Below are 27,861 nucleotides of genomic sequence, written 5' to 3' on the forward strand. Positions count from 1 at the left end.
CGGGTTAAGGTTAGGATTAGGTTTCCGGTCAGTTTTAGGTTTTGACCTAGTTGAGGTGTTAATGGGATGCTGGTCAGAGAGGTCCCTTTAGTCTCTCCCTGTAAAAATGCCACTGGACTGTCCCTTATGGATCCAAAGCTGCTCCAGCTCCCCATTCCCGCAGAAGCAGTGTGAAGTTCCCTTGATGATCTTCCTTAGAAGCCTTGATGTCACCCCTTACTGAAAGTATTAAAGCACTCTTACAGGGCTTATGGCAAATGCCCTTCAATAAACCTTTATTATAGGTTCATAGTGGCAATCAGTTACAGTGTAATTTCTGTCAGAGTGGATGTTGTCTGTGCCCAATACTGGTTGCTGTCAGTAGTTGTGACACGAAAGCATGAAACTGTGATATTGTTCAATATGACATTTCTGTTGTTTCTAACATAATTGTAACATTAGTAACCATAGTCGCAATATTCTTTAACTACGTTATTTAAAGCACGGCTAGTCTTGTTCTTTACTCCACTGTGGAATGTGAATGCAATACAGCACTTTCACATGACATAACCTTTGTTGCATGAAACCTTTATGCAAAATGTTCAGTACCTTTAAAGTACAAAATATTTAACATAGTACCTTGAATATGTATTTATTTTTCTGATTTATTTATATTACCTTTATTTATATTGGACACAGATGTATGACTGACAGTGTGAAATGACAGAATAAACATGTTAAACACTGAAACATGAATAAATACATTGAACTTTCCACAATTGCTTTTGCATCATTCATATAGTTGATAGTATAATTTGAGTCTTTCATGTCAGTTCAGACCACCATAACCCATTTCTCCTCTCCTCGGGGCCATCATGTGTTGCTCCATGGCACAGGCCAGGTGAATCTCTGCCAGCTCTGTTGTCCAACACCAGATGGCTTTTCATTCTCTGCTTTACGGTCAAATCTGGGATGTCTTCCTGGCCAATGTTGCTCACATTTCCCAGTCATGTCATTTAACTACTCAAAAACCTATTGACCACCATGCACATGAAATATACTAAGCAAAGCAAAACACTTCTGTATTGCTGTATTTAACCCTCCCTATAAATCAAGCCATGGCCACTGCTACCCATGTTTAGATCATAAGCTAATTTAGTAAAACTAGTTCAGTAGGGACAGAGTAAAACACAGGTGAAATGTGAATTTGGAAAAGTGAACGGATTCTTCAAACAAACATTTCAGTTTATTCAATAAGAGGCAACTTAATTAATGTACTGTTCATAACCACACAATAGGACTATATTATGAAATAAGCTTTCTGCAAATGGGTTGTGTCATCAGTCACAAAAGACTGGAATGTTTCAAACAAACAGATTTGATTAACACTGCCAATCTGTCACTGCTAGAACCATAAGAGAAGGACAATCTTCTCACTCAGCTGACGGCTGTTTTTTGTCATCCATCCTTTTCTGAAAAAAAAAAAAAGACATAAGAAATAATTTAAATGTGGGATTATGACCCAAAATGAACACCACTGATGCCCAAGAACACCAGAGCAACATTAACACATCCCCATAAATCGCTCATCTTTGAATTTGGCAGAGATTCCATAAAACACAGTGGTGTTTATTTAAACATGGGTGCTCTGGGAAGGGTTAGGGTTATATACAGTGCCTTCAGTAAGAATTAACCCCACTGGAAGTTTTCTCCTTTCTTTTTCCTCCATATTTTGTTGTGTTACAACCTGACTTAAAAAAAAATCTATTAAATCAATTTGTCACTGATCTACACAAAATATCCCATAATGTCAAAGTGAAAGTTATCTTTTAGAAATGTTTACAAATTAATTCAAAATGAAAAGCTGAAATGTTTTGAATCAATAAGTATTCACTTATTGATTTGCTATGACATTCTTAAAATTAGCTCAAATGCATGCATGTATTCAACAAGTCACTCAATAAGTTGAATTGAGTCCATCTGAGCACAAGGATAATAGTTCATGTGATTTTGGAATTAATATCTTTGTTTTTATAGGGTCTCTGATTTGCGTAGGAATCAATTACACTGTTGATCAAGGTTGTCATTACAAACTGAGCAAATGGAGAGGAACAAAACTGCTCCGGAATGCGACCCTGAAGCCTGGGGAGAATTACAAAGTTGAATGGCTGAGAGGAAAAAGCACAGTCGATGGCACAACATTATCCCAGTCACTCTTCAATATTGGTCTATAACCGAGTGGCCAAAAAGAATCCTTTAATGAAAAAAATTCCTATTTCACATCAATAATTGTGTTTGCAACAATGAATTACAATGATGTTGCAAAGAAACTGGTTTGAAATTTTATTTGTTTTTTTTACTACATAACATTTAGTTTAGTGCAAATCCAGCAGTTTCCGCACCATCCCTCATGTGAATACTTGTGATAGCTGCATCATGTTATGGGTATGCTTGACATGGGCAGGGACTGGGGAGTTTGTCAGGATCAAGAGAAAATTATTATTTATTTTACTGAGTTGGTAGTGACAGCCTAATCCACACAGTGTGTAATTGATTCCTATGCAAATTAGAGACCCTATAAAACATTCATTCCAAAATTACATGAACTACTATCCTTGAACTCAGATGGATTCAATTCAACTTACTCAATACTCGAGTAATTACTTACTCAATTGAAAGTCATTGAAGACATGTTTGCGTTTCATCTTATTTTAAGAATGTCATAGCAAAGGGGGTGAATACTTATTGATTCAAAACATTTCAGCTTTTCATTTTTAATTAATTTGTAAACACAACATATATATACAGTGACAAAAACATCTCAATTAAATCTATTTTAAAGTCTGGTTGTAACACAACAAAATGTGAAAAAAGTCCAGGAGTGTGAATACTTACCAAAGGCACTGTGTATTTTGATGAAATAACCTTTGTCAGTGAAAACAGAGGACAGTGGAGAATGTGTTCTGGTCCCCAAGGTCAACTATTCCGAAGTTCTTACAATGCTTTTTCAGCACCATGCTCACCACTAAGTAAGAGTATTCTTCTGATTGTTTCTTAAAAATGTTCCAGAGCCGAGAATCACCTTAAGGTTCAGGTAATGTTCCTCACTACTACAGTGGACTGATTTGGCTGTTTTCTCATTGGTGTAGAAGATGTTGCACAGCTTGCAGAAGAATCCAGTCCTTGGTTCCACATAATCAATCCCTGCAAATAAAAGGAAAAGATAAATAATCTCATGTTTGTAGTCTCACTGATATGACGTTCAACATACGTTCTCAATGCCCACTCCTCTTGACAGTAAACCCTTCCTTTCCATGTGATGAAGTGCCAGTTCAGGCAGAAACATTCAATAAAGCAACATCATTGAAAAAAAAAAAAGTGTCCTTACCTACGGGGTTGTCGGGTTGGTAAGGACCTAGAGGTTCCTCCTGCTTCTTCTCCTCACCTTCTGGGACGGCTCCAACACCACTGGCCTCCTTACTCTCAGGGTCCCCACAGGGCCCCTCACTGTCAGACACCGCGCTCTGGACATCCTCTCCCTGGAAACACAACAATGACATTCACTCATCCGCTCTACACATTCTGAGATATAGAGACCACCACACAGATTACTGCACCCTTCTTCATAGATCCTCACCTCCCCCATGGAACGCCTCTGGGCAGAGGAGCTTTTGGCTGACTGGCCATTTGTCCCCTCATCCCCTCCACAATCCTCTCGTCCCCTCTTGGTGTTCTGCTGGGCCAACCATCGTTCATATTTCACTGGAGGCTTCCTGTGTTCAGAGAGCAAGAGAATACAATGTCACCCCCTTTTGACAGTAAAATAATGACTGGATACAAGCATATGGACAGTTATCAATGGCTTCAGAAAAGAAAGGTCTTGGAGCAAACCAGTTGAGCTAGCAGTGCAAATGACCTCGCTAGATACAACCATAACTCGGACATGTTCAATTAACATGCTACTTCAAACAACACTTATCGAAATAATGTTTGCTGTCAGAATACATTAATGTAAAAATACTTTACCATGGTACCAGTGAATCTCCCTTTCTGCACAAACAGATCATTAAATTAGTTCCATAGAATCTGGCAGGGCAGTGAGAGTATTTCTTCACTATTTTCTGAGCAGCTTCCACCGTCTCCATCTGGATGTAGCACTGAAAGAGTAAACAAAGCAACAATTCACATCAGAATCTTTCATTTATATAGGAAAAATAATCCCCCCGCGCCCCCCAAAACGGGCCTGCGAAAGGCTACCTTTCTCTGACGCCAGTTCAAATTATAGCCAGTGATTTTCCCAAAAGGATAGAAGAATCGGAACAGGGAGACATCAGAGTACTTCAGGAGTGGAAGCATTCCTATGTAGATGGATCTCCCACTGGGACCCTACATGGACAACATCAAATGATCATACTGTACATACAATAGAGATAACCTAGCATCCATGTCTTCTACAACCTCACCATATGGCTAGGTATAGCTTATTCAAATGATATATTATTCAAAATCAGATTTTAATCTTCTCACATCAAGTTACAGCATGTGTACCACACCAAACCTACCTCCAATTTCTGCAGTGTAAGGCACTTGCTTACAGAGACATGTTTCCCAAAGATCTGGGCTTTCCTCTTGTCTTTGTAAAATTTCACCATTTCACTTGCTTGTTCTGAACTTTCAAGCTCTAACCATGCCTGAAAATAAAGCAACATTAGTTAGTTGACATCAGTACCCCATAAAAAAAACAGGATAGTGGTAAGTAGTTTACAACATAATTACACAGATCCCCAAATGAAATAACAAATCTCAAAGCATCATATTTCTAAACCTACCTCCTGTTTGTAAAAGGATATGGCATGGTTCACCACTTTCCCAAAAGGCTCTGCCAGTTTCAAGAGGACGTCCTCCAAGCCATAGCCCCTTCTGATGGGGCGTATACTAATTACTTTTCTTTCCTGTAATGAAAGAGAAAAACCTGCTGTGCAACCATTCTAAACTTATAAAACAAATCAACAAGGCCATGTCCCCTGAAACCAACATTGTTTAATAGCAGACAATAGTGCTGATTGAGGGAACTATTTTACACAAACTTGACATGGACATTGTCTTCCTCGATGAATCATGTACAGCAGTTGCCATTTGGATGAATACCAACCTGTGAAGAAGACTCAGTTGGATCTGCAAATAAAAACAAGTTGATTATAGATTGGAATCTACAGATTACCTTAATGCACTTTCCCTACATGCTGGACAGTAAGAATATATTTTTCTTTTGGTGTCAAGTAAGATCCATTTGTTTTGCATCATTCATTGCTTACCGTCCCCTGTAGCATTGTTATCAAGTTCATCCAATGTAACAAAATCATCCATGTTCTCAGGAAAATCCATATCGTCCATGTCCTCCTGTGGAAAATACATATCAATCAATAAATTACATTAGAAAGAGTTTCAAACGCAACTTAGCAATATTGGGTCTCTCATGACATGGTTGTAATGTTGCGATCATGTGAGACCATTAAAAGCTGATGAAACACTGAACATGACAGTTACACAATCCTGTATTCAATGGTCTGAAACTATGCTGCATGAAAACAAATGACATTGACAACTCAAATACATATTTTAAACCCACTGGTCAATCAGGATAATGCCATGCTAGGGTTGCAGATAATCTACATGACAGTTAGGCACATCTACTGATCCTTTAAGAGGTTACTGCAAAGACTTGCCCATGTGTTCAAGCTGAATTAATGTTCAACCATTAAGTTAACCATTTCAAAGGCCAAATACTAGCCAACCGTACACAGTGAACATTACACAATGAATATCAAATGTCAAATCAACATGTGTTACGTAGTGTCTAGATTCTGTGCCTTTGGAAACAGTTAAAATGACGAGCTGTTTCACCATTAGATACCGAGCTTATAACGCTACCCAGCAAACTCACAATGGTCAAAGAATATTCCAACAATCCACGACTGAAACTGGGCATTGCTGACTTGAGCCACAGACAACATGTCTGGGTTGACGACGACACTGTGCTTCAGCCAAAAGTGTCAGATTGACTTCAATTGCCAATGAAATCTCAGCCAGATTTCAGCAGTTCTAGAATATAAAATGACCGTAGTCGCCATTTCAAATGATCACAGTGGAAGATCTCAACCAAACCAATTTCTCTTGGGAATGCTCCCAGAATTTCAACCAAGTTGAGGGGTTGAAACACACATGCTTTATGGGCCCATGGCTGGGTACCTGCAACTTGGTCACTTGATATAAACCTTATTTTCAATTCTGGGAACAATAAGCCTTGCTTTGTTGGTTCAGGTCACAAATATGAATGACAAGAATTCCTTACATCATCTTCATGAAAGCTCCCCTGCTCCATCTCATCCTCCATTGGGACGTCAGTATTGCAAAGAGCAGGATCATCTGCAGCCTTTGGATCAGAATCCACCAAGCTCTCGTCGACCAAAAGTTCTGAGCATTCCTGTTCCCCCTTGTCTTTAGCATCTGCCGCAACAGAGTCACTCTTGGAACAAGCAGGGTCTTCAGCATCAACATCAGTGCCAGTCTTAGTATCAACATCAGTGCCAGTCTTAGTATCAACATCAGTGCCAGTCTTAGTATCAGCATCAGTCTTAGTATCAGCATCAGTCTTAGTATCAGCATCAGTCTTTGTATCAGCATCATCTAACATGTTTTGTTCATCTTCCACCTTAATCCCCTCTTCAGCTGGATCCTTGTTTTCCACATCAAGGGGGCCCTCCTTGTTGTCCTCTGATGTGCTTTGCTGGCTCTCTCCTTGCTCCACCACTGTCTCAACAGGTTGTTTGCCTGCGCTGGTTTTCTGTTTGTTTGTTGAGTTTGAGGTCTTGCTGGTATCCTCACTCTTGTGCCTTTTACTGGACTCTACTCTTCTGGATGTGGTGGAGTCAGGACTCTCTCTACAAGGCAAAAACCATTGAAGTAAACTCCTCCAACACTCAGATGAGTCCCATAGGAAAATTAGCCTGGCCACCAAAGCCCCAGGAGAAGGACTCTTACTTACCTTAGTCGCTTGTTTGAGGAGGAAAAGCTGACTTTGACACCCTTTCCATTGATCTTGAGGGGGTTGGAGTGGTAGTACTTCACCATAATGACAGCGTCCTTCCAATCTACCATCTCGATCATGGCCTGCAGAGAAACAAGAAAGAATCTATAGAGACGCTTCAAGATCGGTATACTGCACATTTTGGTGTGTTCATTTTGTTACATTTTGTAAATACATGCCCTGGATTATGCATTTATCTCCAGTCATGGTTTTCCCTACAAATAAAAACAAATCATTATTTGAAATCACCACAAAGATCTTAAGCAACCTGATCGCTTGAAAATTGAGAACGCCGCACTTCCCCAAACATTTTGGCCAGCTCGAGAATCTCAGATTCTCTTTCCTTCCCAGGAGGAACGCGGGAAAAACTGACCAGTGCATTGTTGACACGTTTGGTGTGCCGTTTCTCTGGTTCATCCAACCTTGGTGTCTGGAAAAACAAAAACAAAGCTCATACTATCGTCGATGTGAAGAACAAGAGAGAGACTGACAGTTTAGACTTCAAGAGGGTACACTTACGTGAATATTGCACACCATAGGTGACAGGTACATGGTTATCCTATTGTTCTTCACGTAAGCTGGCTTAACACCATACATCAAGGCATTCACCATACTGACTGCCTCCTTGTGTGCACTAAACTCCAAGAAGCCCTACAACAAAGCAAGAGACAACATTTGGTAGATATTCAACTACAGACAATGTTAAGAGTTGAGTATTCATTCATCTGCTAGTCCAATATACTTATAAATTACCTTGCAGGGAAACACCAAATGTTTTACAACCGTGCCAAAGGGCTTGGCCAGAGTCAACAAGTCTTCAACACCAACAGAGCCAAGGGAAAATTTGGTTACCACCACCTTTGTGCCAGCCTGAAGCAAGTTATGAATAAAACAGTCAAACTTCAAAGTGTTTAGGTCAGCAGACAGTAATAATTACACCTTAGAATAATTACGCCTACGAAACTGCAGCAGTCCATGTTAACAATCACAAATTGGTATAAAAGATCAGCCTAAATAGCACTGTATGTAAACTGATTAGGAAATAGAAACTAAATGGCATTCTAAAGTCTAAGATAACATCTGCAGCACTACTTCATGTTCACCTAATCCATCACAGGTTTATCATCATGGTATACCATCATAGCCTTATCTGGTAGACAAGAATGGCTAGATTTATGCCAATAAATTACAGTATATAAGAGGTGAATAGAAAGGGGGCTAGTTATAAGAAAACATGCAATGGCACCATAGGGTTATTACCTTGGGCTTCAAATGGTGCCTTTCAGGTACAGGGCAGATTTCACCTAAAGATAAAAAGACAAAAACATGAGGAGGTGGTGATTTTAAATTTTCAAATATATTCCGATATGTCCTGTTGTGCTGTGGCCTGTGGACACTTGACTCTAGGAGTGCAGGGAGTCATCACCTGAGGCACGTTCTGAGCTATGTGGTCTCTTATATGGCATAGCGGGACGGGGTCCTCTTCTTGGAGGAGAAACATTATCTCGATTTGGGACAGGAATCGCCCTGAAAGTTGACATATGACGGGTTAGAGGGTGAGAGTAAGAGAGGCTATGATTCTGTTGAAGGTAGACAGTTCTCCATCAAAAGGTTTCATGCCACTTACATCTTCTTATAAGATGTCTCATGCCTCTCCAAATCTGGATACCTGTCAAAACAAACTTGAATCATATCAGGGAACCTAATAAATACACCTGCAAAATGTTTTTTAACAACTTGTGTTATTGAGGTCTAGTACCCATTAATCAATACAATACCACAAATGATAATGTAATATAAACAAATACAACTGACTAAGACTACAATCACACACATTTCATCTGAGGGAGGTGTTACACACTGAAACATCAGCCATTCTGTGTGTCCCTCAATACATTTTCGTTTTGATTAAGACTAGTTATTGCTCCTATTTTTCTCTTTGTTCTGAGATGGTCACATCGTGAAGTGTCCGAGAGGATGAGAAAGTCTTCTCGTCCACGTTGAGCACCATTTTTAAGCTGTAGTGTCTTGTTCACAGATTTCACCAGATCAGTCATTTTTATCTAAATATGGCATTATTAATATTAATTATAATATGTCTTATTACGAAAATGTTGCCAGGAAACACTCACTGATGCAAGAGCTGTCGACGGCTCTTGCTATGGGTCACTCCGTTGAAGTGGTCCTTCCATGTCTGGGAAAAGAGAAACATTTATGCATTTGCTGATTATATAGGCCGAGATCACTTTTACATTTGACATTTATGGCATTTAGCAGACGCCTTTATCCAAAGCGACTGACAACAAATACATTTGTCTAAGTGAGTGAATCATCTATCCATCAGTCATCATCAGAAAAAGTAATCTACGCTAGGATCAGGGGCTACTGGCAGTCACAATGCTAGAAGAAAGGAAGATAATAGATTGCTGCAATGTGTCTTTCAACTGGTGTAATACATCCCAGAGTTATCACACAACACTTACCTTACTGGAATTTGACATGGAGTTACATAGAGAGCAGGTATGTGGAAACACCTTAGGCGTAACTCCATGAAAATCATCCACTTGATAAGAAAGTGGAAACCTTGGCAAGCTGTCTGACGGTTTCTCCCTTGAGGGCCTTGTGTGACGAGAACCTCTCCTCCCTTCTGTCCGCTCGGGCCGTCTATAGCTTTCCCCTCTCCTGTAGTCAGTGTCACCATGGCTGTTTGACCGGCGAGGGCCTACCACAGCAGGACTGTCCTGCCTGCTGTGACCTTTTGAACCAGTATCCTCTTGATGTCTGACTCTTGGGGGGGAGGCCTCTCCCTGCTCCTCTTGCTTGGCTCGTTTGGTCTTCAGTTGCATTATCAGAAAAGGCAAGGTCTCCACACTGATCTCGTTCTCTGGGATTTGGGCCAGAGCATCCACATCTTCTGGAGAGAGCCCCAGAGTGGCGTATAAGTTCAGGGTGCTCATCCCCGGCCCTCCATCACTAGAACTGTGAGCTTTCGCAGAGCTGTGACTCTCGCCAGAATTCCCCAAAGGGGGATTCTCACGGTAGTACTCGCTGTCCTCCATCCTCAAACACCCACGGTTATTCTGAAAGGAAGACAAACACATTTCAATTCATGGCTAAAGCCTTTCGAACCCTCTGTCTGAATTGTTGAGTGGTGGGCAAGAGGTGTTCAGAGGCAAGCAATCCCATCATAACATGAGTCTGGCTTTAGACTAAATTCAATACACTGCTGGCTAAGTTTGCTTCTTGATGTGCCATTGCCTTCAAATTCACTAATAGTGTGCTGGCTGGCTACTTAATTTGATTTCAATAACTAACGTTAGTCACTGATGTTGCTGTGACAGTCAGATGAATCTCAATGTCACTCACTGAAAATGATCATACAATTCATTCACCATATGAAACGATCAACTGGTCACACTGACTGTAAATCTAGGCTGGCGGCTTGTTATTGCTATCCAGTTAAAATAGTTGCCTAGTAGTAGGATACATATTGCACTATATTCTCACTGCACAACGTTGCGGAATATCTAATAAATTCCAAACACTCAACCTTACTAAAAAGATGCAAGCAATAATAGCTACGATTACAACAAAAGTCAATGATGGGATGAAACTACAGAACTAATGCTAGCCAGTCAGGCCTACCTATCTGTAAGCTTTTCGTTGTTACCACCACGACGCGGGTCTGACCAATTCCTGGAACAAAAACGTTCCATAGAACGTTCTAAATATTAACCAAGCAAACATTTCTGGTTATAAACCGTATCAGATGTGCACATGTAACTAGCTTACTGTCTTCAATGTTCGTATTCATGAGAAAAGTCATGAAATTGTCGAAATCGTTCATCAGTGTTTGACAACGATCCATAACTGGGACGCTCCATCCCATTCCAGTAATTAGACCGACCCACTACCCTCCCAAGCGGCAGCAGACTAGCTGGCTGCACCGTGTACGCACGCTCTAGACTCTAGACTATGGCAAATAGTTGGCAAATTCTCGCTAGAAAATTAATCAAGATATCGCTGGTTAACGCTGAAAATATTGTGCATGTAATAATACATACCGTTTCGGACGTCCTCTCCCCGAAAATTCGAGTTTTGGGGCAAGTCTGTCTTGCATACACGGCAGGCGGGACCGTAAGCAAACAACAGCATTGGTTGCTTTGCTTTTTGACAGGATGTGACTGAGAACATCCGTTCGGCTCTACCAATCTGTACAGGCTATGCTACTCTTCGACCTATCCCACAACACGTGGGATAGGTCCAATGTCTGGCCATAACAATCGAATTTAGCTTCTAATCGCACAAGCACAACGTTTATTAACGTTTAGAATAAAAGTGTATAATAAGAAAATGCATATTAACATATTAACATATTGTATGTCGCTGTGACATACTGACTGTATGGGGTGTAAAATGCAGGAGCCCATTGACTTTCAATGTAGACAGCAGGAGATGACAAAAAGTAAAGAAATGCATATTTTATTACATTCTTTTGAAGGATAACTTATACAGTACAGATAAAAGATACAGATAACATAATGGTGTAGCGAAGCAAACACTTATTTGATAGAGAAATTGTAATGATAATCACAACAGAATAAAAACATCTGTTATATTTAGTAATTTGACAGTGAAAACATTGCAATTTACAGTACAGTTTAAACTCATATTTCATTGCGCCACATCATACAATGAATAATGTTTCTTACCAATTATATCATAACCTTTCAGGTTCTTCTATTAATATAGATTTTATTATTGGCCTCCATTGGAGGGTATGTAAGCTATCTCTATTTATGACACCCACAATTACAAGTTTCTGATTATATAGTTACATAACATAATTAAGATATATGGCGTAATGAGTTAGAAGGGCAATCTAGGACTGGTACATTAATTATTGGACTTTTAAATGCAGGATACAGTATATAGCCATTGATTCTTGAAGAATTGAACTTATAAATGCCTCAAGCTTCTTTCAACTATCTTACTCAATCAGAACCCAAAATACAAGCTTGTTATTGTTTGTAAACAATGTAATTGTAAACATACACTGTATAACTTCAAAACTCAGTTTATGAATTTGAGAGTGTTTACATTTGTCCAACCCCATCCCTCAGCTGTTTCCCCCAAAAAGTGGCGAGGAGACAGCATTGTTGTTCCTAGACTGCCCCTTTAATGACATAGAACAGACAGAATTCTACTCTGCATGACACCCAGAATTCTACTCTGCATGACACAGGCATCTACTTGGTACCTGGTACCTCAGAGGTAGCACAAAATATTCACCGTACTCTTCAAATTGAAGGGATATATTTCAAAAGATGAAACCCTTAATGACTCTTATGTCCTCATGACTACATTAAGCAATATTGTCTTGTAGTTTGAATTTCCTTTCAAATCTTCAGTTCAAATTGCATATCAGATATCAGGACCACAGGAGTTATCCTCTGTCGCAAAGTTTTGATCCATATTTGTGTTGAGGCTTTGAATGTTGTGTGCATCTTGTAGCCTTTGCTTTTGCACACTGTGATGAACTCCATAGCAAAAGTAGATGAGTAACCCTATGTGAAGAAATGCAATGTTACAAAATATATTATTACAACGGCATAACACTTACGTAATAGATTTCATTGTACTTAACGAGTATGTTTCATGATGTTCATATATATTTCTTACCCACTGCCATCCAAACACCATAACGAATCCATGTGTCTTCTCCCAATTGAACCATTAGATAGACATTGACAAAAGTACTCAAAATAGGAAGCACTGGAATGAAAGGAACCTACAGAGATACAAATGTAGTCAAACATACTTTCCGGCTCATAATATCATACTATTCCATTTTCAAGACTGTACAGAAACCTTACCATGAAAGCAGCTTTGGTTGTACTTTGAGGCTGTCTCCAGATAATGATGACAGTGATAACCAGAAGCAAAAGGACCACAGAGACATATAAAATACTCCACCACTCCTGGTTCAGCAGGGATTCCACAGCCTTGGTCATGATGACACTTAAAATGATAGCTAAAAATACTGTGAAAAAAAGTAAACAGGTGTATGTCAGACCCATAAAACAACATGAACTTGGTCAAAGTATTGAATATGAGACCAAATACAGAGAGAATACATGAGAGAAAAAACAGAGAGAAGTATATAAAGTAAGTCACTCACTAATAAAAACAGTGAACATGGATACATTTTTAGAGGTTCGAGCATTGGGATGAGAGGGAGGGTGGAGGAGCCTAATCACAGAGAATGATTCAGATTTGTCATCATCAATGGAATCCTCAGAGCCATCTACTTGGTACCTGAATATACATACAAATCACAGTAACCCATAACCACATTATATACTTTTAAGTATATTTGGATTTTGTGAAATATGCAGTTGTTGTTTTGTGTGAATACAACAATTGTTAAGAATGTTTCGCCAAACAGAAAAGGATGGACTGCCACTATAGATTTGTTTGTTGTTGTTTTTTGTTTCTCCCGCAGATCAAGATTTTTAACATATATTTTAATTAGATTTCCCACAGATTAAGACCTCACACATATAATTTAATTTGATTTGAATGATGTCAAATTCATTCAGATCAATCATGCATACCTTAATATCAGAATACATATTGCTACAAGAGTGTAGGCAAAGAGTGTTCCAATTGACATCATGTCAACAAGTGCCTTCAGATCAAATAATAGAGCCATGATCGCTGCCAAAACAGAAACATAAAATAATTTACTTTTTATACATTACGAGGGGGAATCCAAGCAGATTTTTTACATCATCTCTACAGAGTGTAATGATTCAGTCTCAATCATGTCATGATGCTCAACTGCATACCCGCCACAACACCCGAAGACAGAGTGGCAATGACAGGACTTTGTCGAGAACTCAGGTTACTGAGTGGTTTGAAGAGAAGCCCATCCCTGGCCATGGCAAAGAGGACCCGTGGCATGGGAAACATTGATCCCAAGAGACTGTTGGACACATTTTTATCACAGCTAATCACATAATCATTCATACATACTCAACGTTTTCCCTCAGTTTGATGAATTGGATGACACCACCATTACACACCATCTGAGCTCTAAAAAGTTGATTTGCTCCTATTGTTTAACACATGAATGTCTGAACATGGGTTGCTGTGCTACAAATTAGAGGTCTATCTCTTGTTATGTCCCCCATGTATAGATAGTAGTAGTTATAGATGACACTGCAGGGCAACATTTCTGTAATTCACCATACCTTGTTGAAAGTGCACAGAGGGAGCCTACAGCCACGGCATACTTTGCAGGGCCCCAGCCGATGTATGTAAAGGCCACTGGTAATGGGCTATTTACGCTGAGCATGTAGTAAGGCATCATAAGGGTCAGGGCCGCCGACACACCAAAGTAAGCCAGGAAGCAGATGAGCAGGGATGCTACAATGCCCAGGGGGATGGACTTCTGAGGATTCTGCACCTCCTCACCTGAGAGAAGAGACCCTTCATTGGTTCACATGGTCTCTCTACAGTACGACTGATCATTCTGAATGGCCTGTTCTCAGTACATTTCATGCATATGTTATTTTATGGTTGCAAAGTCAAGTTACCTGTTGTAGCAATGCAGTCAAATCCGACAAAGGCATAAAAACAGGTTGCAGCTCCTGCCAATGTTCCTTCGAAGCCAAAGGGGAAGAATCCACCAACACCACAATTTGTGGTTTCATTCAGTGGAGACGTCAGGTTTCTGAAGGGGTATAACACACTTTCATATTGTTTGAACATCAACATACTTTATTGAACACTACTGTATCGCATTATGTTATAATGTTACTGGAGTAAAATGAATTCAGTTCATACTCTGTAGTCATTGTTCCATTCAGGATTGTGTCCTCAGTAATATACCAGTTATCAATGTCTCCTTTGATGAAGCCAGCCGTGACAACAAAAAGCAACACCACTACATTTACTGCTGTGAAAACTTTATTCACAACAGCGGACTCTTTGACACCAAATGCAAGAATCCCTATAAAGTAAACAGGAAAAAGATGGTTATAATCAAAGGTAAGCTACTGCTTATACTGCTATTCTACTAGAATGATATATAGTTTAGTTATTTACTTTCATCATTCACTATCAAGTTGTCTCACAAAACCTGCTAATAGAACTTGCCTGCCAAAAGCATTATGAGCCCAGCAGCAAAGAAGTCTGGGTAGGGTGCTAGGCCAGGCAAATCCATTGCTGCATGTTTACCCAAAGAGTTGGCAATGCCATTTCCAATGAGGTCATCAAAGGTCCCACTCCAAGCCCTGGCAACACTTGATGTGCCTACAGTGTCAGAAAATGCAAGGTCGTTGGCCTTGCTTTAAACACACACACATACACACACACACACACACACACACACACACACACACACACACACACACACACACACACACACACACACACACACACACACACATGCCAGCACGCCCACATGCACGCACAGGTCTCAATAAAGACTATAAAGACTTTTTCAACATGGCCACTGACAATAGCTTCCAATCTCTATACATTTCAATCTCAGATTTGTACTTGCCTATGACATAAGAGAGAAGCAGGTTCCAGCCAGTAATGAAGGCCCACACCTCCCCCACTGTCACATAGCTGTAGAGGTAGGCAGAGCCAGTCTTGGGGACACGAGCTCCAAACTCAGCATAGCACAACCCTGCAAAGATGGAGGCTATTGCTGCAATGAGGAAAGAGATAATGATGCTTGGCCCAGCCACGGCCCTGGCCACCTCTCCTGACAGCACATACACGCCTGCCCCCAGTGTGCTGCCGACCCCCAGAGCCACCAGGTCAAGTGTAGTCAGACATCGGCGGAAGTTGGACACCTCCCCCTCTGGCTCCAGGGGCTTCCTACGAGACAGACTCTGTATGAACAGCAGCAGCTTGGCACCAGACATCCTGGAATCAAGTGCATGAGATTCATCCATCAGTAACACCAACTCACTAAGCATAGAAGTATCAAAGAACAGTACAGTACTCTATATCAACCTGTCTATTTGACACACCAAGAGAAGAACATTTTTAGGTAGATATAGATATACTGAACAGCATCTACATGAAGTGGAGATGGTAATATGTAGACAAAGCTATTACTAAAGATAAGTGATATTGTTAGATTCACACGGTTGCAATAGTTATCAAACTTTGCAAACAGTTAATTTCAGTCTTCATGAGTAGGGCCTATTTACTGCATATCACAATCATACCCTCCATTGAATTATCAGATTTGCGTGACACAAGAGAGAGCAAAAGATTTTGAAATTGGTGGATTTGAATAATCACAGTACTGGTTTCATTATGTCGTGATAATCTACATAATGGGGCCAATCTTCGGGGACAGCAATGTACACAGTTGCCCCATTATTTCTATTTGAACTCCTTGACCCAACATATCCTTCTCTTAACAAATGCAATGCTAAATATCATAAATAGACCAAACAACTGTAAACAAAATATGTACAGTAAAAGTATGCAGTAATCAATGCACTGCAGAAGTTCCTATTGGCCACAGTATGATGGACTGGAATGTTTCTAAAATAATACAAACTAAGATACAGATCAATCGCTTCTGGAAGAACACTTCTGTTCATAATTTGTTCAAAGATATTGAATATAGATATAAAATATCTGCAGTTATAGAATGCATGACATGATTTGTAATTAATTTTACCTTATTTGCTGTGTGCTAAAGTGGAGACCCTCTGTGGTTTTCTGGTCTCGGTCCTTGTTCTTCGTGGGCACAAACTCATCCTAGAGCCTCTCCTGTAAACTTTGACATCTCTGAAGTACAAACAGCATTTTTTACAGATAATGTTACATTTCAGAAGTATGTGTCATTTCTGGAAAAGGAGGACCCAAAGGGTTTGTTTTGGAACTTGGCCTTCATCTGAAAACTCTCCAAAATACTTTATATCAAATGGTACATTTCATGAGATAAGTCAAGTTATGTTTTAATTAATGATTGGTTCATTGATTCAATATAGAGGTTTAGATACTTTTTTGAGGAATGAGTTTACACCACATGATGTGATCCAGAGTACCAGAGGCCTGGTGGCTTGAGCTTGATGTTCATCTTCAACTTGTAAAAGAAAGTTGCATTTGGGTTAGGTTTTACTTTACATGTATGCGTTTCTTAGTTAGGGTTAGGGTTCATGATCACAATCATCATTAGACTGATTCACAACCCTTTCATACATATGTGCCATTCTCTTAGGGTTTACAGTTTTTACTACCCCACATCTTCTGGAGACATCCTACAATCATAGACACACGCACGCACGCACGCACGCACGCACACACACACACACACACACACACACACACACACACACACACACACACACACACACAATATCGTTAAGATCGAGTATTGGTAATATGCAGAGAGATTCACTATCATGGTAAAAAGTTAGCTGGACTTCGAGAGAATGTGTGTTATTGCGTCATCTTGTGGCAAGTGCTAGAAATACACGAGGAATTTGTGTAATGTAAAGAAGATAAGCTTTGGATGTGAATGTAGTCTTATGGACAATAAGACAAATAGGCGACATAGATTTGACCTAATTTATCAAAGGTATTTAACTTTACAAATTAAACCGATTAATATTCGTGTTTTTTCTTCTTTCATTAATAGCCTATATGTACTGTATAAGCAGATGGCTACAGACCAATTTTATCTCGTATTAACAAACAAAATATACGAAACATGCGAGTTAAGCATTAATTACACTCAAACTATTAAACACAGACGGTTCACTTTATATTAGTAAAATTCCAGCGGAAGCACCCGCCTCAATTACCTACAACATCTTAAAATAGGCAACACCTGTCTCCTTGCCGACGAATTAAAAAGTTAATCATGGCGACGGTCGCGGTTCACTTGGTGAGACTCAAAATAGACTACTGTTTTTGTCAATAGTGTTTCTCTTACAGAAAACATTAATCCCCATTCTCTAAATCTAGTGTTCCCTTGAAATATGGGTGAACATGCATCTATTTTTTTGTGTAGGTCTATTTTAAAGTATCTTCTGCCTTTCTTCTAGCAAGAGAAAGGAGCCAAAAAGAAGAGGGATGTCAAAGAGGCCCATGTTACTGCACGTGTTGTTGTTGGACCACGTGTAAAGCATCCCCTACAAAACAGGTGTCTTCTTTTGATTATACCATCAGTAGGCTGGTTTTGAGAGATTCATGGATGTTAAATACTTTGAGATGGTTTATTGAATTGTATGTTTTATAAATGTCAAACCTATGTTCTGCTCCATACCTTGCTAAAGCAGGTTAAGTGGCTTGCTGTGAATTACAGTAGTTAACCTTTAATGGTTACTTTTATTTGGTTTAGATGGGCTCTCTGGTTTTACAAGAATGATAAGAGCAAAATGTGGCAAGATAACCTGAGACTCATCACAAAGTTTGAGACAGTGGAAGACTTCTGGGCGTGAGTTTACCCATCTCTCTTCTGAATAAAACTGGATAGTTAATAAAACAAACAATTTAATTTCTAATGTGGAGGTCAAAGCTGGCAACTGCAGCCTGTGAAACAGATGTATGTTGTCAAATGCCATGAATTGTGTAGTTTCATCAGTTGAAAATCCATTTTGCATGTCTTGTTGTTTTATAGGTTGTACAACAACATGCAGATGGCGAGCAAGCTTTCATCTGGTTGTGACTACTCTGTGTTCAAGGTGATTTAGACTCTGGAGTGTAGAGTGATTTCTCCAAGGTTTTCATCTAATGTTTCTCAAAGACATGTTACAGATTCAAAAAAAATGGGCAGATGAGAAAGTAGATTTGACAGTTTAGGAGAATGCTTTATTCATCCCTGTATAACTTTGGCTACACTGAAGCTGTCATTTTCTCACCAGGATGGCATTGATCCAATGTGGGAGGACCGGAGTAACAAATGTGGAGGACGTTGGCTGATAACACTATCGAAGCAGCAGAGGCATACTGAACTCGACCGCTTCTGGCTGGAGACGGTTAGCAATCGGTCCACTCAACCTGCATTTCTGAATCACTGTGAAAGTCTGGTCTACCTCTGACATTCACCCCTGTCCAATTGTTATGGAACAACACAATGTGGGTGACATTATGCAAAATTTACATCTATGGAAGATTGTTGAAATAACAGTGAGGCATATTCATTGTATCCCTCTGATAATCCAAAGTCCATGTGGTTTCTGTCTCTTGCCTGTCTTGTCAAAAGCTGTTATTGTTGTGTATTATACCAGCTGCTTTGCCTCGTTGGAGAGGGCTTTGGACCCTTCAGCAGGGACGTTTGCGGCGCTGTCATCAATGTTCGCGCCAAAGGTGACAAAATTGCAATCTGGACCACCAATACTGAGAATGGAAATGCTGTAACATACATAGGGTGAGTCCAGCATGATTCTGTGTGGACTGGACCTGTATTGTGCTCTGTTTTTCACTAGTGTCTTATTATTCACAAGTCCCCTATGATCAAAGACTACATGTAACCTCGAAGAGGTTGTGATACTTCTCTTACTTACAGTTGTGGGTTTTATTTGATATCAGTACTTCCTTATTTCTGCCACTTTCAATTTCCTGCTAACTGCTAAGATACTTGTAACCACCAGACTTGCAGCAAATCTTGGGCAGATGTGGCCTGCTAACCATCATGTTGTAAACTATAATTGTTCTGAATGAGCATCTGCTTAGCAACATAATGAATATAGTTGTCCATTAGGCGGATAGGAATAGGGAAAACCTGCTGGTGCAATCCATTGCTTCCAGGACATTAGGATTACATGTGGCGTAGGCCACATCTAATTGGCAACAGTTGTCCATGCAGTTTATCATAAAGAGATGAGTGCTCTCAGTTGTAACATGAATATTGCTTGTCAACGCTCTTACAATACGCCTTTTGTGATTGATCATTAAACCTAACCCTTCATCATTGTTTCAGGCGGAAATACAAGGAAGGACTAGGCCTGCCTGCAAAACTTGTCATTGGATATCAAGCCCATGCAGATACTGCCACCAAGAGCAATTCAATAACCAAGAACAAATTTGTTGTGTAGAAATGTTGTTTACATTGTCTCCTATAGCAAAGTTTAAGTTTTTCTGTATACTAATTTGTCATATTTTGCACATGTACTTGCACTTAATACAGTGTTTAGATGTGTGCGTCACACCATGTACTCTGTGGGAGGTATTTGTTTCATTAAAGGTGTAAGAGATATTTGTGAAGCCTAAAAATAAATGGGATAGATTGTATGTCTCTTGTGCATTTTCTTTCTGTTTGAAATGTCATTGAATTTAATTTGGCTGGCACAAACAAATGGCATAACTTAATAAACATTAAACTCTTTATTAAATGCTGTCCAACTGGAGCTGCAAACCTTTTTTAGAAGATTTGGGAGGTACGTCATTGTGCCAGTTCTGTGATCTACAACAAATTTGAAAAACGAATAGTGACCAGAGAACGGCTTAATTAGCTGAAGGAAATGGACTGCCCTCTGCCAGTTAATGTTTCATCTGGTTTACTGAAACAGGGCTTGGTGGCTGGAAACCATGGTGAGGTGAATCACATCAGGACACTGGGATTGAGGGAAAGAGTCTGTCACCACAACAACAGTACAATTTTCTTGTTTTACAGTTTAATTTTTATTTTCCCTGTGCAGCCTTAACATCAACCACACATATTAAGGTATGTTTCTCTTGTTAAAGCTTGTTTTGTAAAGATGCCTAAAAAGAAGATACAGCAAATATCAATAGCGCTCGTATCATATTAATCAGTATTTTAATGTTTGCTGTTACTCTATTTTCAAGATGTGGATCACCTAAGTAAACACATTTGCCAGGAGATTTTTGTGTCAAACTATAATATTAAAATCAGAATGATTTGATAATGCATTCAAACTTGGATAAAAGGTTGTTTTTCCATCAGATGTGTTGTTTTCTTCTCTGATTTGCATATACAATTATTAGTTAATTAGTTTATTGAAGTATCTTCTTCTGTTTATCCTCCTTGGGCATATGCATTGTTTTATGTCTTTGAGATGCTTAAGTCAGTGCGATGGACCCATCATTACATGAATATGAATACATGTACTGTATATGTTGTTCACAAGTCATTCTAGATTTTAATACTGAAGTACGATCTCTCTCATTGATTTGTTGGTAGACAGAGCATGAAAAATCTCTGAATAATCTGCCCAGTATATTTTTCCAGTGGCTCTGGCGGGTCTTTGTTCAATAGCACAGTCCTGCCCGAGCATTTTTCCAGGATAATTAGCCAGATGCAGCAGGACCGTTATCACAGCTCTCCATGGTGACAGGGTACACTGGCCACAGCATTACTCTTAGCACTTGGCAGGAAGGAAGGTCAGTGGAGTGTGACACCGCTCTCAATGTATGACATTCCTAGGACCTGTAGTTTTTCCTTGTCAAGTCATGTTGTCAGAAACAACTCCAGGCCCTAGTTACTCCACCTGTGCCTCTGAAATGGATAGATGTATGTTAGGGGAAAAGGCCATAAAAATACAACTGTTGGAGCTTGTTATGCTTTTATACGCTATGGATTCCCAGTGCTATAATATGCAAGGTTTTGATAGCAATGTTTTACATTGAACTAGGAAAAATGAATAACCATATTAGCAAAACATTGTTAGCTATTGTATTTCATTAACCTCCTTAAAATCCCTTTCCCTTTGTTTTCAGGGTTGTGTTGCAGCATTTTTACACAAGACTTCTCAAACTAAGCACATACCGTACCTCTCCAGTTTTTTACTTTAATGGACTTCACAAACTACTATTCATCAGAGCAAGAACAATATGAGTCAGAGACAACAACACAACAGACAGACTCACTGGAGAGGGCAAGACTGAGGGGACATTCAAAGTGTAATGTGCTGACTAGGCAGGTCCCTCCTAAGAGCTAAACGATGAGATTTTATCTGTACTACCTGATCCTCTTGGGGTCCAGTGGTGTCATCTCCACCTATGGGCCCCATCAGAGAGCACAGAAGACAGGGGATATTATCCTGGGGGGGCTGTTTCCAATGCACTTTGGCGTTGCCTCCAAAGACCAAGACCTGGCAGCTCGGCCAGAATCCACAGAGTGTGTCAGGTAATGTTTATCATTGGTCATCATTGACAATTAAGGATGTGACTGTTTTGTGCTAGGTAATTCTGAATGTAAGTGGCAAGGTGATGCCGTCCTTTTTATTGGCTTGTGCTTCATATAAGGTACATATTCAACTTAACTTTTAATGCATGTCACATTTTGTTGCTCTTGCAGGTATAATTTCCGTGGATTCCGTTGGCTTCAGGCCATGATTTTTGCAATAGAAGAGATCAATAACAGCAGTACCCTCCTGCCCAACATTACTCTGGGCTACAGGATCTTTGACACTTGTAACACAGTGTCCAAGGCCCTGGAAGCTACCCTTAGTTTCGTAGCTCAAAATAAGATTGATTCTCTAAACTTGGATGAATTCTGTAACTGCACAGATCACGTCCCATCAACAATAGCAGTGGTGGGGGCATCTGGGTCAGGAGTCTCCACTGCAGTTGCAAATTTGTTGGGACTCTTCTACATACCACAGGTGAGCTACAACAGAATGACAATTAAGTCATTTGAATGTAAAGGTACACTCAGTGTAGTGTATTATAATGATAAATCATCCCACACCTAACCTGAACACCACTTTAGTTGATTGAACTGTACTTGAGTTTGCAAATTAACAATTACCAGAATTCTACCGCATTTCATTGTACCATTTACATATGTATCCTGAGCATATGATAAATAAACTTTGATTTGATTTGATTGAAATCTTGTCACTGTGTTTGAAATACACAGTCCATTGTGCAAATTGTATTCATCATATCAAATCAAATCAAATCAAAAACAAAATATTTTTATAGCACATTTCATACACAGATGCTTTTATTTATTTATAGAGCACATTTCATGCACAATACAATGCGCTTTACAGGACGTATACATAAATCAGGGAGAGGGAGAAAATAAAAACTACATAAAAAACAAAGGAGGATAATGAAACAGAGGAGGATAATGAAACAATGAAAATGTCAATGATGTTATTCCCTCTATGGCTGCAGATCAGCTATGCCTCTTCTAGTCGCCTGCTGAGCAATAAGAATCAGTTCAAATCCTTCATGAGGACAATTCCCACAGACGAGCACCAGGCCACGGCCATGGCAGAGATCATCGACTACTTCCAGTGGAACTGGGTCATCGCGGTGGCATCTGACGATGAGTATGGACGCCCAGGGATTGAGAAGTTTGAGAAAGAGATGGAAGAACGAGATATCTGCATCCATCTGAATGAGTTGATCTCTCAGTACTTTGAGGACTACCGCATCCAAGGTTTGGTTGACCGTATCGAGAATTCATCAGCTAAAGTCATAGTAGTTTTCGCCAGCGGGCCCGACATTGAGCCCTTAATTAAAGAAATGGTCAGACGTAACATCACCAACCGTATCTGGTTAGCCAGTGAGGCTTGGGCAAGCTCTTCCCTCATCGCCAAACCGGAGTATCTTGATGTTGTAGCTGGAACTATTGGCTTTGCCCTGAGGGCAGGCGACATACCTGGATTCAAGGAGTTCTTACAACAAGTTCAACCAAGGAAATCAAGCCACAATGAGTTTGTCAGGGAGTTTTGGGAGGAGACATTTAACTGTTATCTGGAAGACAGCCAGAAACTGAGAGACAGTGAGAATGGAAGCACCAGTTTCAGACCATCGTGTACCGGAGACGAGGACATTATGAGTGCAGAGACCACATACCTAGATTACACTCACTTTCGTATCTCTTATAATGTATATGTGGCTGTTTACTCCATTGCACAAGCCCTGCAGGATATTTTTACCTGCACACCTGGACGTGGTCTTTTTGCCAACAACTCCTGCGCAGATATAAAGAAAATAGAAGCCTGGCAGGTAAAGTGCACAATTGTAAATAGAAGGAAATAATTCAATTCAGTATCATGACATGCAATGAAATCCAGTTTTAGTTTAACACCCAGTATTAATTTGTGAGTTGACCATTTGCTGTGGCAGTAACCTGATCAAATACAGTGCCGTGCAAACGTATTCGCCCCCTGCACATTATCCTTGTAGTTGGACTTATTAAGTTATTGAGTAACTTGGTGAAGATATTTTTGCATTTGAACTCATTTAAGGAGAACCACCGCAAGAGGAGTGTATGTATATTATACAGTATGTGGTTCTGTTTAATTTATATTCACAGGTTCTCAAGCAACTCAGACATTTAAACTTCACAAACAGCATGGGAGAAAAGGTACACTTTGACGAGAATCCAGATCTGTCCGGAAACTACACACTTATCAACTGGCACCGGTCTTCTGAGGATGGCTCTGTTGTGTTCGAGGAAGTTGGCTTCTACAACATGCGTGCTAAGAAAGGAGCACAACTTTTCATTGATAAGACAAAGATTCTGTGGAATGGCTACAACACAGAAGTAAGTCCTGTCAGGAATATCTTTACTCAGCCTACAATCTTCCTAAAGAATATGTGTGTGATACACCTGTACCACATACTGCTGAAAATTAAATGATATGAAATGATGCATGTTATGAGGAGTGATGTTATGAGGAGTGATGTTATGAGGAGTGATGCATAAAATTAGATTTAAGTAAACTCACACACCAGTGACAAACAAGGGTTACCATATCTACATAATATTCCTTGTTTCCCACTGATTTATCTTATAAACACCTATTGATATCAGAATCAGAATCAGAATCAGAATCAGAATTCTTTTATTTGGCCAAGTATATTTGCACATACAGGAAATTGACTTGGTGAGGTATCTATAATGTATCTATAATGATGCTAGGGTTTCGTAAATTATCAATCTCATTCTTTGGTCTGTTTTCTCTTTTTCGATTACTGTGCTTTAGGTGCCATTTTCCAACTGTAGTGAGGACTGTGAACCAGGCACCAGAAAGGGGATCATAGAAAGCATGCCAACCTGTTGTTTTGAATGCACAGAGTGCTCAGAAGGAGAATACAGTGATCACACAGGTGAAATATTATTAAAAAGAAGAATGGTAACATTAAGTTGCCCCTAGAGTGACATTTATATTTTAGTCATTTAGCACATACTCTTATCCAGATGACTTCCAATAAGTACATTTGCCTAAAGTATGTGACACTGCTTCTATCGTAGCACAGTTTGACTGTGCTATGATAGTCACAGTGCTAGAGAAGAGGAAGAAAACAATTGTCAGTAAAAAAAAATGTTTTTAAGTACGTATCATTTTTTTGTAACATTGTAATGACTGTAGTATTAACATGTTGTGACAGTCATTAGTTAATGACTATGGAGTTGAGCCATTTGTGTTATTACACAAGCGGAATAAGGAACATCATAAACCGTTCAACTCACTTACTATGCAATTACAAATAATGTGCTATGTGCTATGTAGCAGTATGTTAATACAATGTTGTTACTAGTGCAATTACAGAGTTACGACACAGGTATTGGGGCAACTTAATTGTAACTATGTTGTATGTCATGTATTACCCTTGTACATCATATTTCCTCATGTTAATAACACCAATATTGGACTCTTTCCCTACAGATGCCAGTGTTTGCACCAAGTGTCCCAATGACTCCTGGTCTAATGAGAACCACACATCTTGTTTTCTGAAGGAGATAGAGTTTCTCTCTTGGACAGAGCCATTTGGGATAGCCTTGGCAATATGTGCCGTGTTGGGGGTATTCTTGACAGCCTTTGTTATGGGAGTATTTGTCCGATTTCGTAATACCCCAATTGTTAAGGCCACAAACAGAGAACTGTCTTACCTCCTCCTTTTCTCCCTCATCTGCTGTTTCTCCAGCTCTCTGATCTTTATCGGTGAACCCCAGGACTGGACCTGCCGTCTACGCCAACCTGCCTTCGGGATCAGTTTTGTTCTCTGTATCTCCTGCATCCTGGTCAAAACTAACCGGGTACTTTTGGTATTTGAAGCCAAGATCCCCACCAGTCTTCACCGTAAGTGGTGGGGGCTAAATTTGCAGTTCCTTTTGGTGTTCCTGTGTACCTTTGTGCAAGTCATGATATGTGTGGTCTGGCTTTACAACGCTCCTCCAGCAAGCTACAGGAACCATGACATTGATGAGATCATTTTCATTACGTGCAATGAAGGCTCTATGATGGCGCTAGGCTTCCTGATTGGGTACACATGTCTACTGGCAGCCATATGTTTCTTCTTTGCATTTAAATCCCGAAAACTGCCAGAGAACTTCACAGAGGCCAAGTTCATCACCTTCAGCATGCTCATATTTTTCATTGTCTGGATCTCCTTCATCCCTGCCTACTTCAGTACTTACGGCAAGTTTGTGTCGGCTGTGGAGGTCATTGCTATACTTGCCTCCAGTTTTGGACTGCTGGCCTGTATCTTCTTCAATAAGGTCTACATCATCCTCTTTAAACCCTCCAGGAACACTATAGAAGAGGTCCGTTGTAGCACAGCTGCCCATGCTTTCAAAGTGGCTGCCAAAGCCACCCTGAGACACAGCTCGGCCTCCAGGAAGAGATCCAGCAGTGTGGGTGGATCCTCTGCCTCGACTCCCTCCTCATCCATCAGCCTAAAGACCAATGGTAATGATCCTGACTCCCCATCAGGTCACCGAAGAGGCCGTAAGCCAAGAGTGAGCTTTGGGAGTGGAACAGTTACTCTGTCCTTGAGTTTTGAGGAGTCCAGAAGGAATTCTCTGAAGTAGTGAAGAACCATTTTAGAGGATTGAGGGCTGTGGTATGGTGGATGCGCAGGTGTATGTGGAAATGACAAATTTACATGAAAAGCTTTGAACTTTTGTATTCATAAAAATGATATGCAGTTTTGAAGGATGCAATTGCATTGCAGTCAATCTGCATTGTTGATTCTGATGATAATTTAAAAAGATATCAAGGCATCAAAGACATTTTACTAGGCTGTTGCCTTGACTGTTACTAATTATATTCCAAAATTAGAAAAAAAATGTTTATATATATTTGTATTCAAAGATATTGGTGCATTGGCATACAATATAAAACATTGCTCTTTGTTCTCCCCTTTTCCCTTCCCTCAACAATCCCCCAACACATCACCAATACATACAGCCTTCAAACACATACATGGTAAGATACATACAGACAAATATACATTGTTACATTATTCCACTCAAGAGAAACAAGAAGGTGAAGGTGGTTGATATCACACAACAACCTTAAAGAGGAGATAGGGAATAAGGTCAGGAGTAATCAGCTAATTTGGGGGAAGTGCCTCCAGTTTTTCAAAGTAGGATATCATAGGGTCGCAAATAGAATGAAATGTACTACTGTAGTTGACCCTCGACAGTATATTTAATATTTTTTAGTTTTCAGAATAACATAAATAATAATTATCTTTAAGCCAGAGGGATGCTTTCAGAGGGTTGGATAACTTCCAGAACCTAAATATTTTGAGCTGGCATTATGCATTCAAGTCAGTGAGGAGACATTTTGTATACCAATGATTTAAGACTTTCCTTATCTATTTGTATTTTTTAATTTAGTGGACACATAAAACCAAATGTATGTTGAACTTCCTTGATATTGCTGCAAATGACAATTTTGGACTATGTAAATAAAACAATAAAACATTTTCCATTCCCCTGAGTGTCCTTGTCATTCGAAAATAGAAGAAAATAGGTTAGAGCTAAGGCTAGGACTAAAGTTAGGACAAGGGTTAGGGCTTCTAACATTTACTCCATACAT

General features: G+C 39.7%; 4 protein-coding genes across 7 annotated transcripts; 2 read left to right on the plus strand and 2 right to left on the minus strand.

Moving 5' to 3' along the window:
* Positions 1–663: 663 nt before the first annotated feature.
* LOC310820669 (uncharacterized protein) lies at positions 664–11,190 on the minus strand. 4 transcript variants are annotated; one of them, XM_083692414.1, is made up of 21 exons: positions 11,131–11,190; positions 9,550–10,146; positions 9,199–9,260; positions 8,694–8,735; positions 8,493–8,593; positions 8,327–8,370; positions 7,820–7,936; positions 7,586–7,717; positions 7,335–7,496; positions 7,025–7,149; positions 6,332–6,920; positions 5,295–5,379; positions 5,132–5,154; positions 4,809–4,931; positions 4,542–4,670; positions 4,237–4,365; positions 4,006–4,136; positions 3,617–3,752; positions 3,368–3,518; positions 3,062–3,183; positions 664–1,451 (listed from the first exon to the last, which is right to left on the minus strand). In XM_083692414.1, the coding sequence occupies exons 2-21, from the start codon at positions 10,123–10,125 to the stop codon at positions 1,413–1,415; spliced, it is 3,018 nt and encodes a 1,005-aa protein (XP_083548540.1). In that variant the 5' UTR covers positions 10,126–10,146; positions 11,131–11,190; the 3' UTR covers positions 664–1,412. The 4 variants fall into 4 exon arrangements, with proteins under 4 accessions (XP_083548540.1, XP_083548537.1, XP_083548538.1 ...); XM_083692411.1 differs by having other exon boundaries at positions 3,003–3,183; XM_083692412.1 differs by lacking the exon at positions 11,131–11,190 and adding an exon at positions 10,859–10,879 and having other exon boundaries at positions 3,003–3,183.
* Positions 11,191–12,490: 1,300 nt separating this feature from the next.
* Positions 12,491–16,008, minus strand: LOC310822067 (cationic amino acid transporter 2; the record flags this gene model as incomplete). Its single annotated transcript, XM_083694357.1, has 11 exons — positions 12,491–12,633; positions 12,749–12,857; positions 12,943–13,109; positions 13,248–13,384; positions 13,684–13,786; positions 13,918–14,054; positions 14,323–14,545; positions 14,668–14,804; positions 14,918–15,083; positions 15,230–15,385; positions 15,639–16,008. The coding sequence occupies 11 exons, from the start codon at positions 16,006–16,008 to the stop codon at positions 12,491–12,493; spliced, it is 1,848 nt and encodes a 615-aa protein (XP_083550483.1).
* Positions 16,009–17,969: 1,961 nt separating this feature from the next.
* Positions 17,970–20,145, plus strand: eif4e1b (eukaryotic translation initiation factor 4E family member 1B; the record flags this gene model as incomplete). The annotated part of the gene is made up of 7 exons (XM_083694368.1): positions 17,970–17,993; positions 18,154–18,251; positions 18,450–18,545; positions 18,729–18,792; positions 18,973–19,086; positions 19,339–19,478; positions 20,031–20,145. 7 exons carry the CDS (start codon positions 17,970–17,972, stop codon positions 20,143–20,145), a joined length of 651 nt encoding a protein of 216 aa, XP_083550494.1.
* Positions 20,146–22,011: 1,866 nt separating this feature from the next.
* casr (calcium-sensing receptor) lies at positions 22,012–26,926 on the plus strand (the record flags this gene model as incomplete). Its single annotated transcript, XM_083691192.1, has 6 exons — positions 22,012–22,196; positions 22,368–22,674; positions 23,195–24,034; positions 24,345–24,575; positions 25,018–25,141; positions 25,702–26,926. The coding sequence occupies 6 exons, from the start codon at positions 22,012–22,014 to the stop codon at positions 26,844–26,846; spliced, it is 2,832 nt and encodes a 943-aa protein (XP_083547318.1). The 3' UTR covers positions 26,847–26,926.
* Positions 26,927–27,861: the final 935 nt, after the last annotated feature.

Source organism: Argentina silus (genome assembly GCF_951799395.1).
Source record: "Argentina silus genome assembly, chromosome: 2".
Classification (NCBI taxonomy): Eukaryota; Metazoa; Chordata; class Actinopteri; order Argentiniformes; family Argentinidae; genus Argentina; species Argentina silus.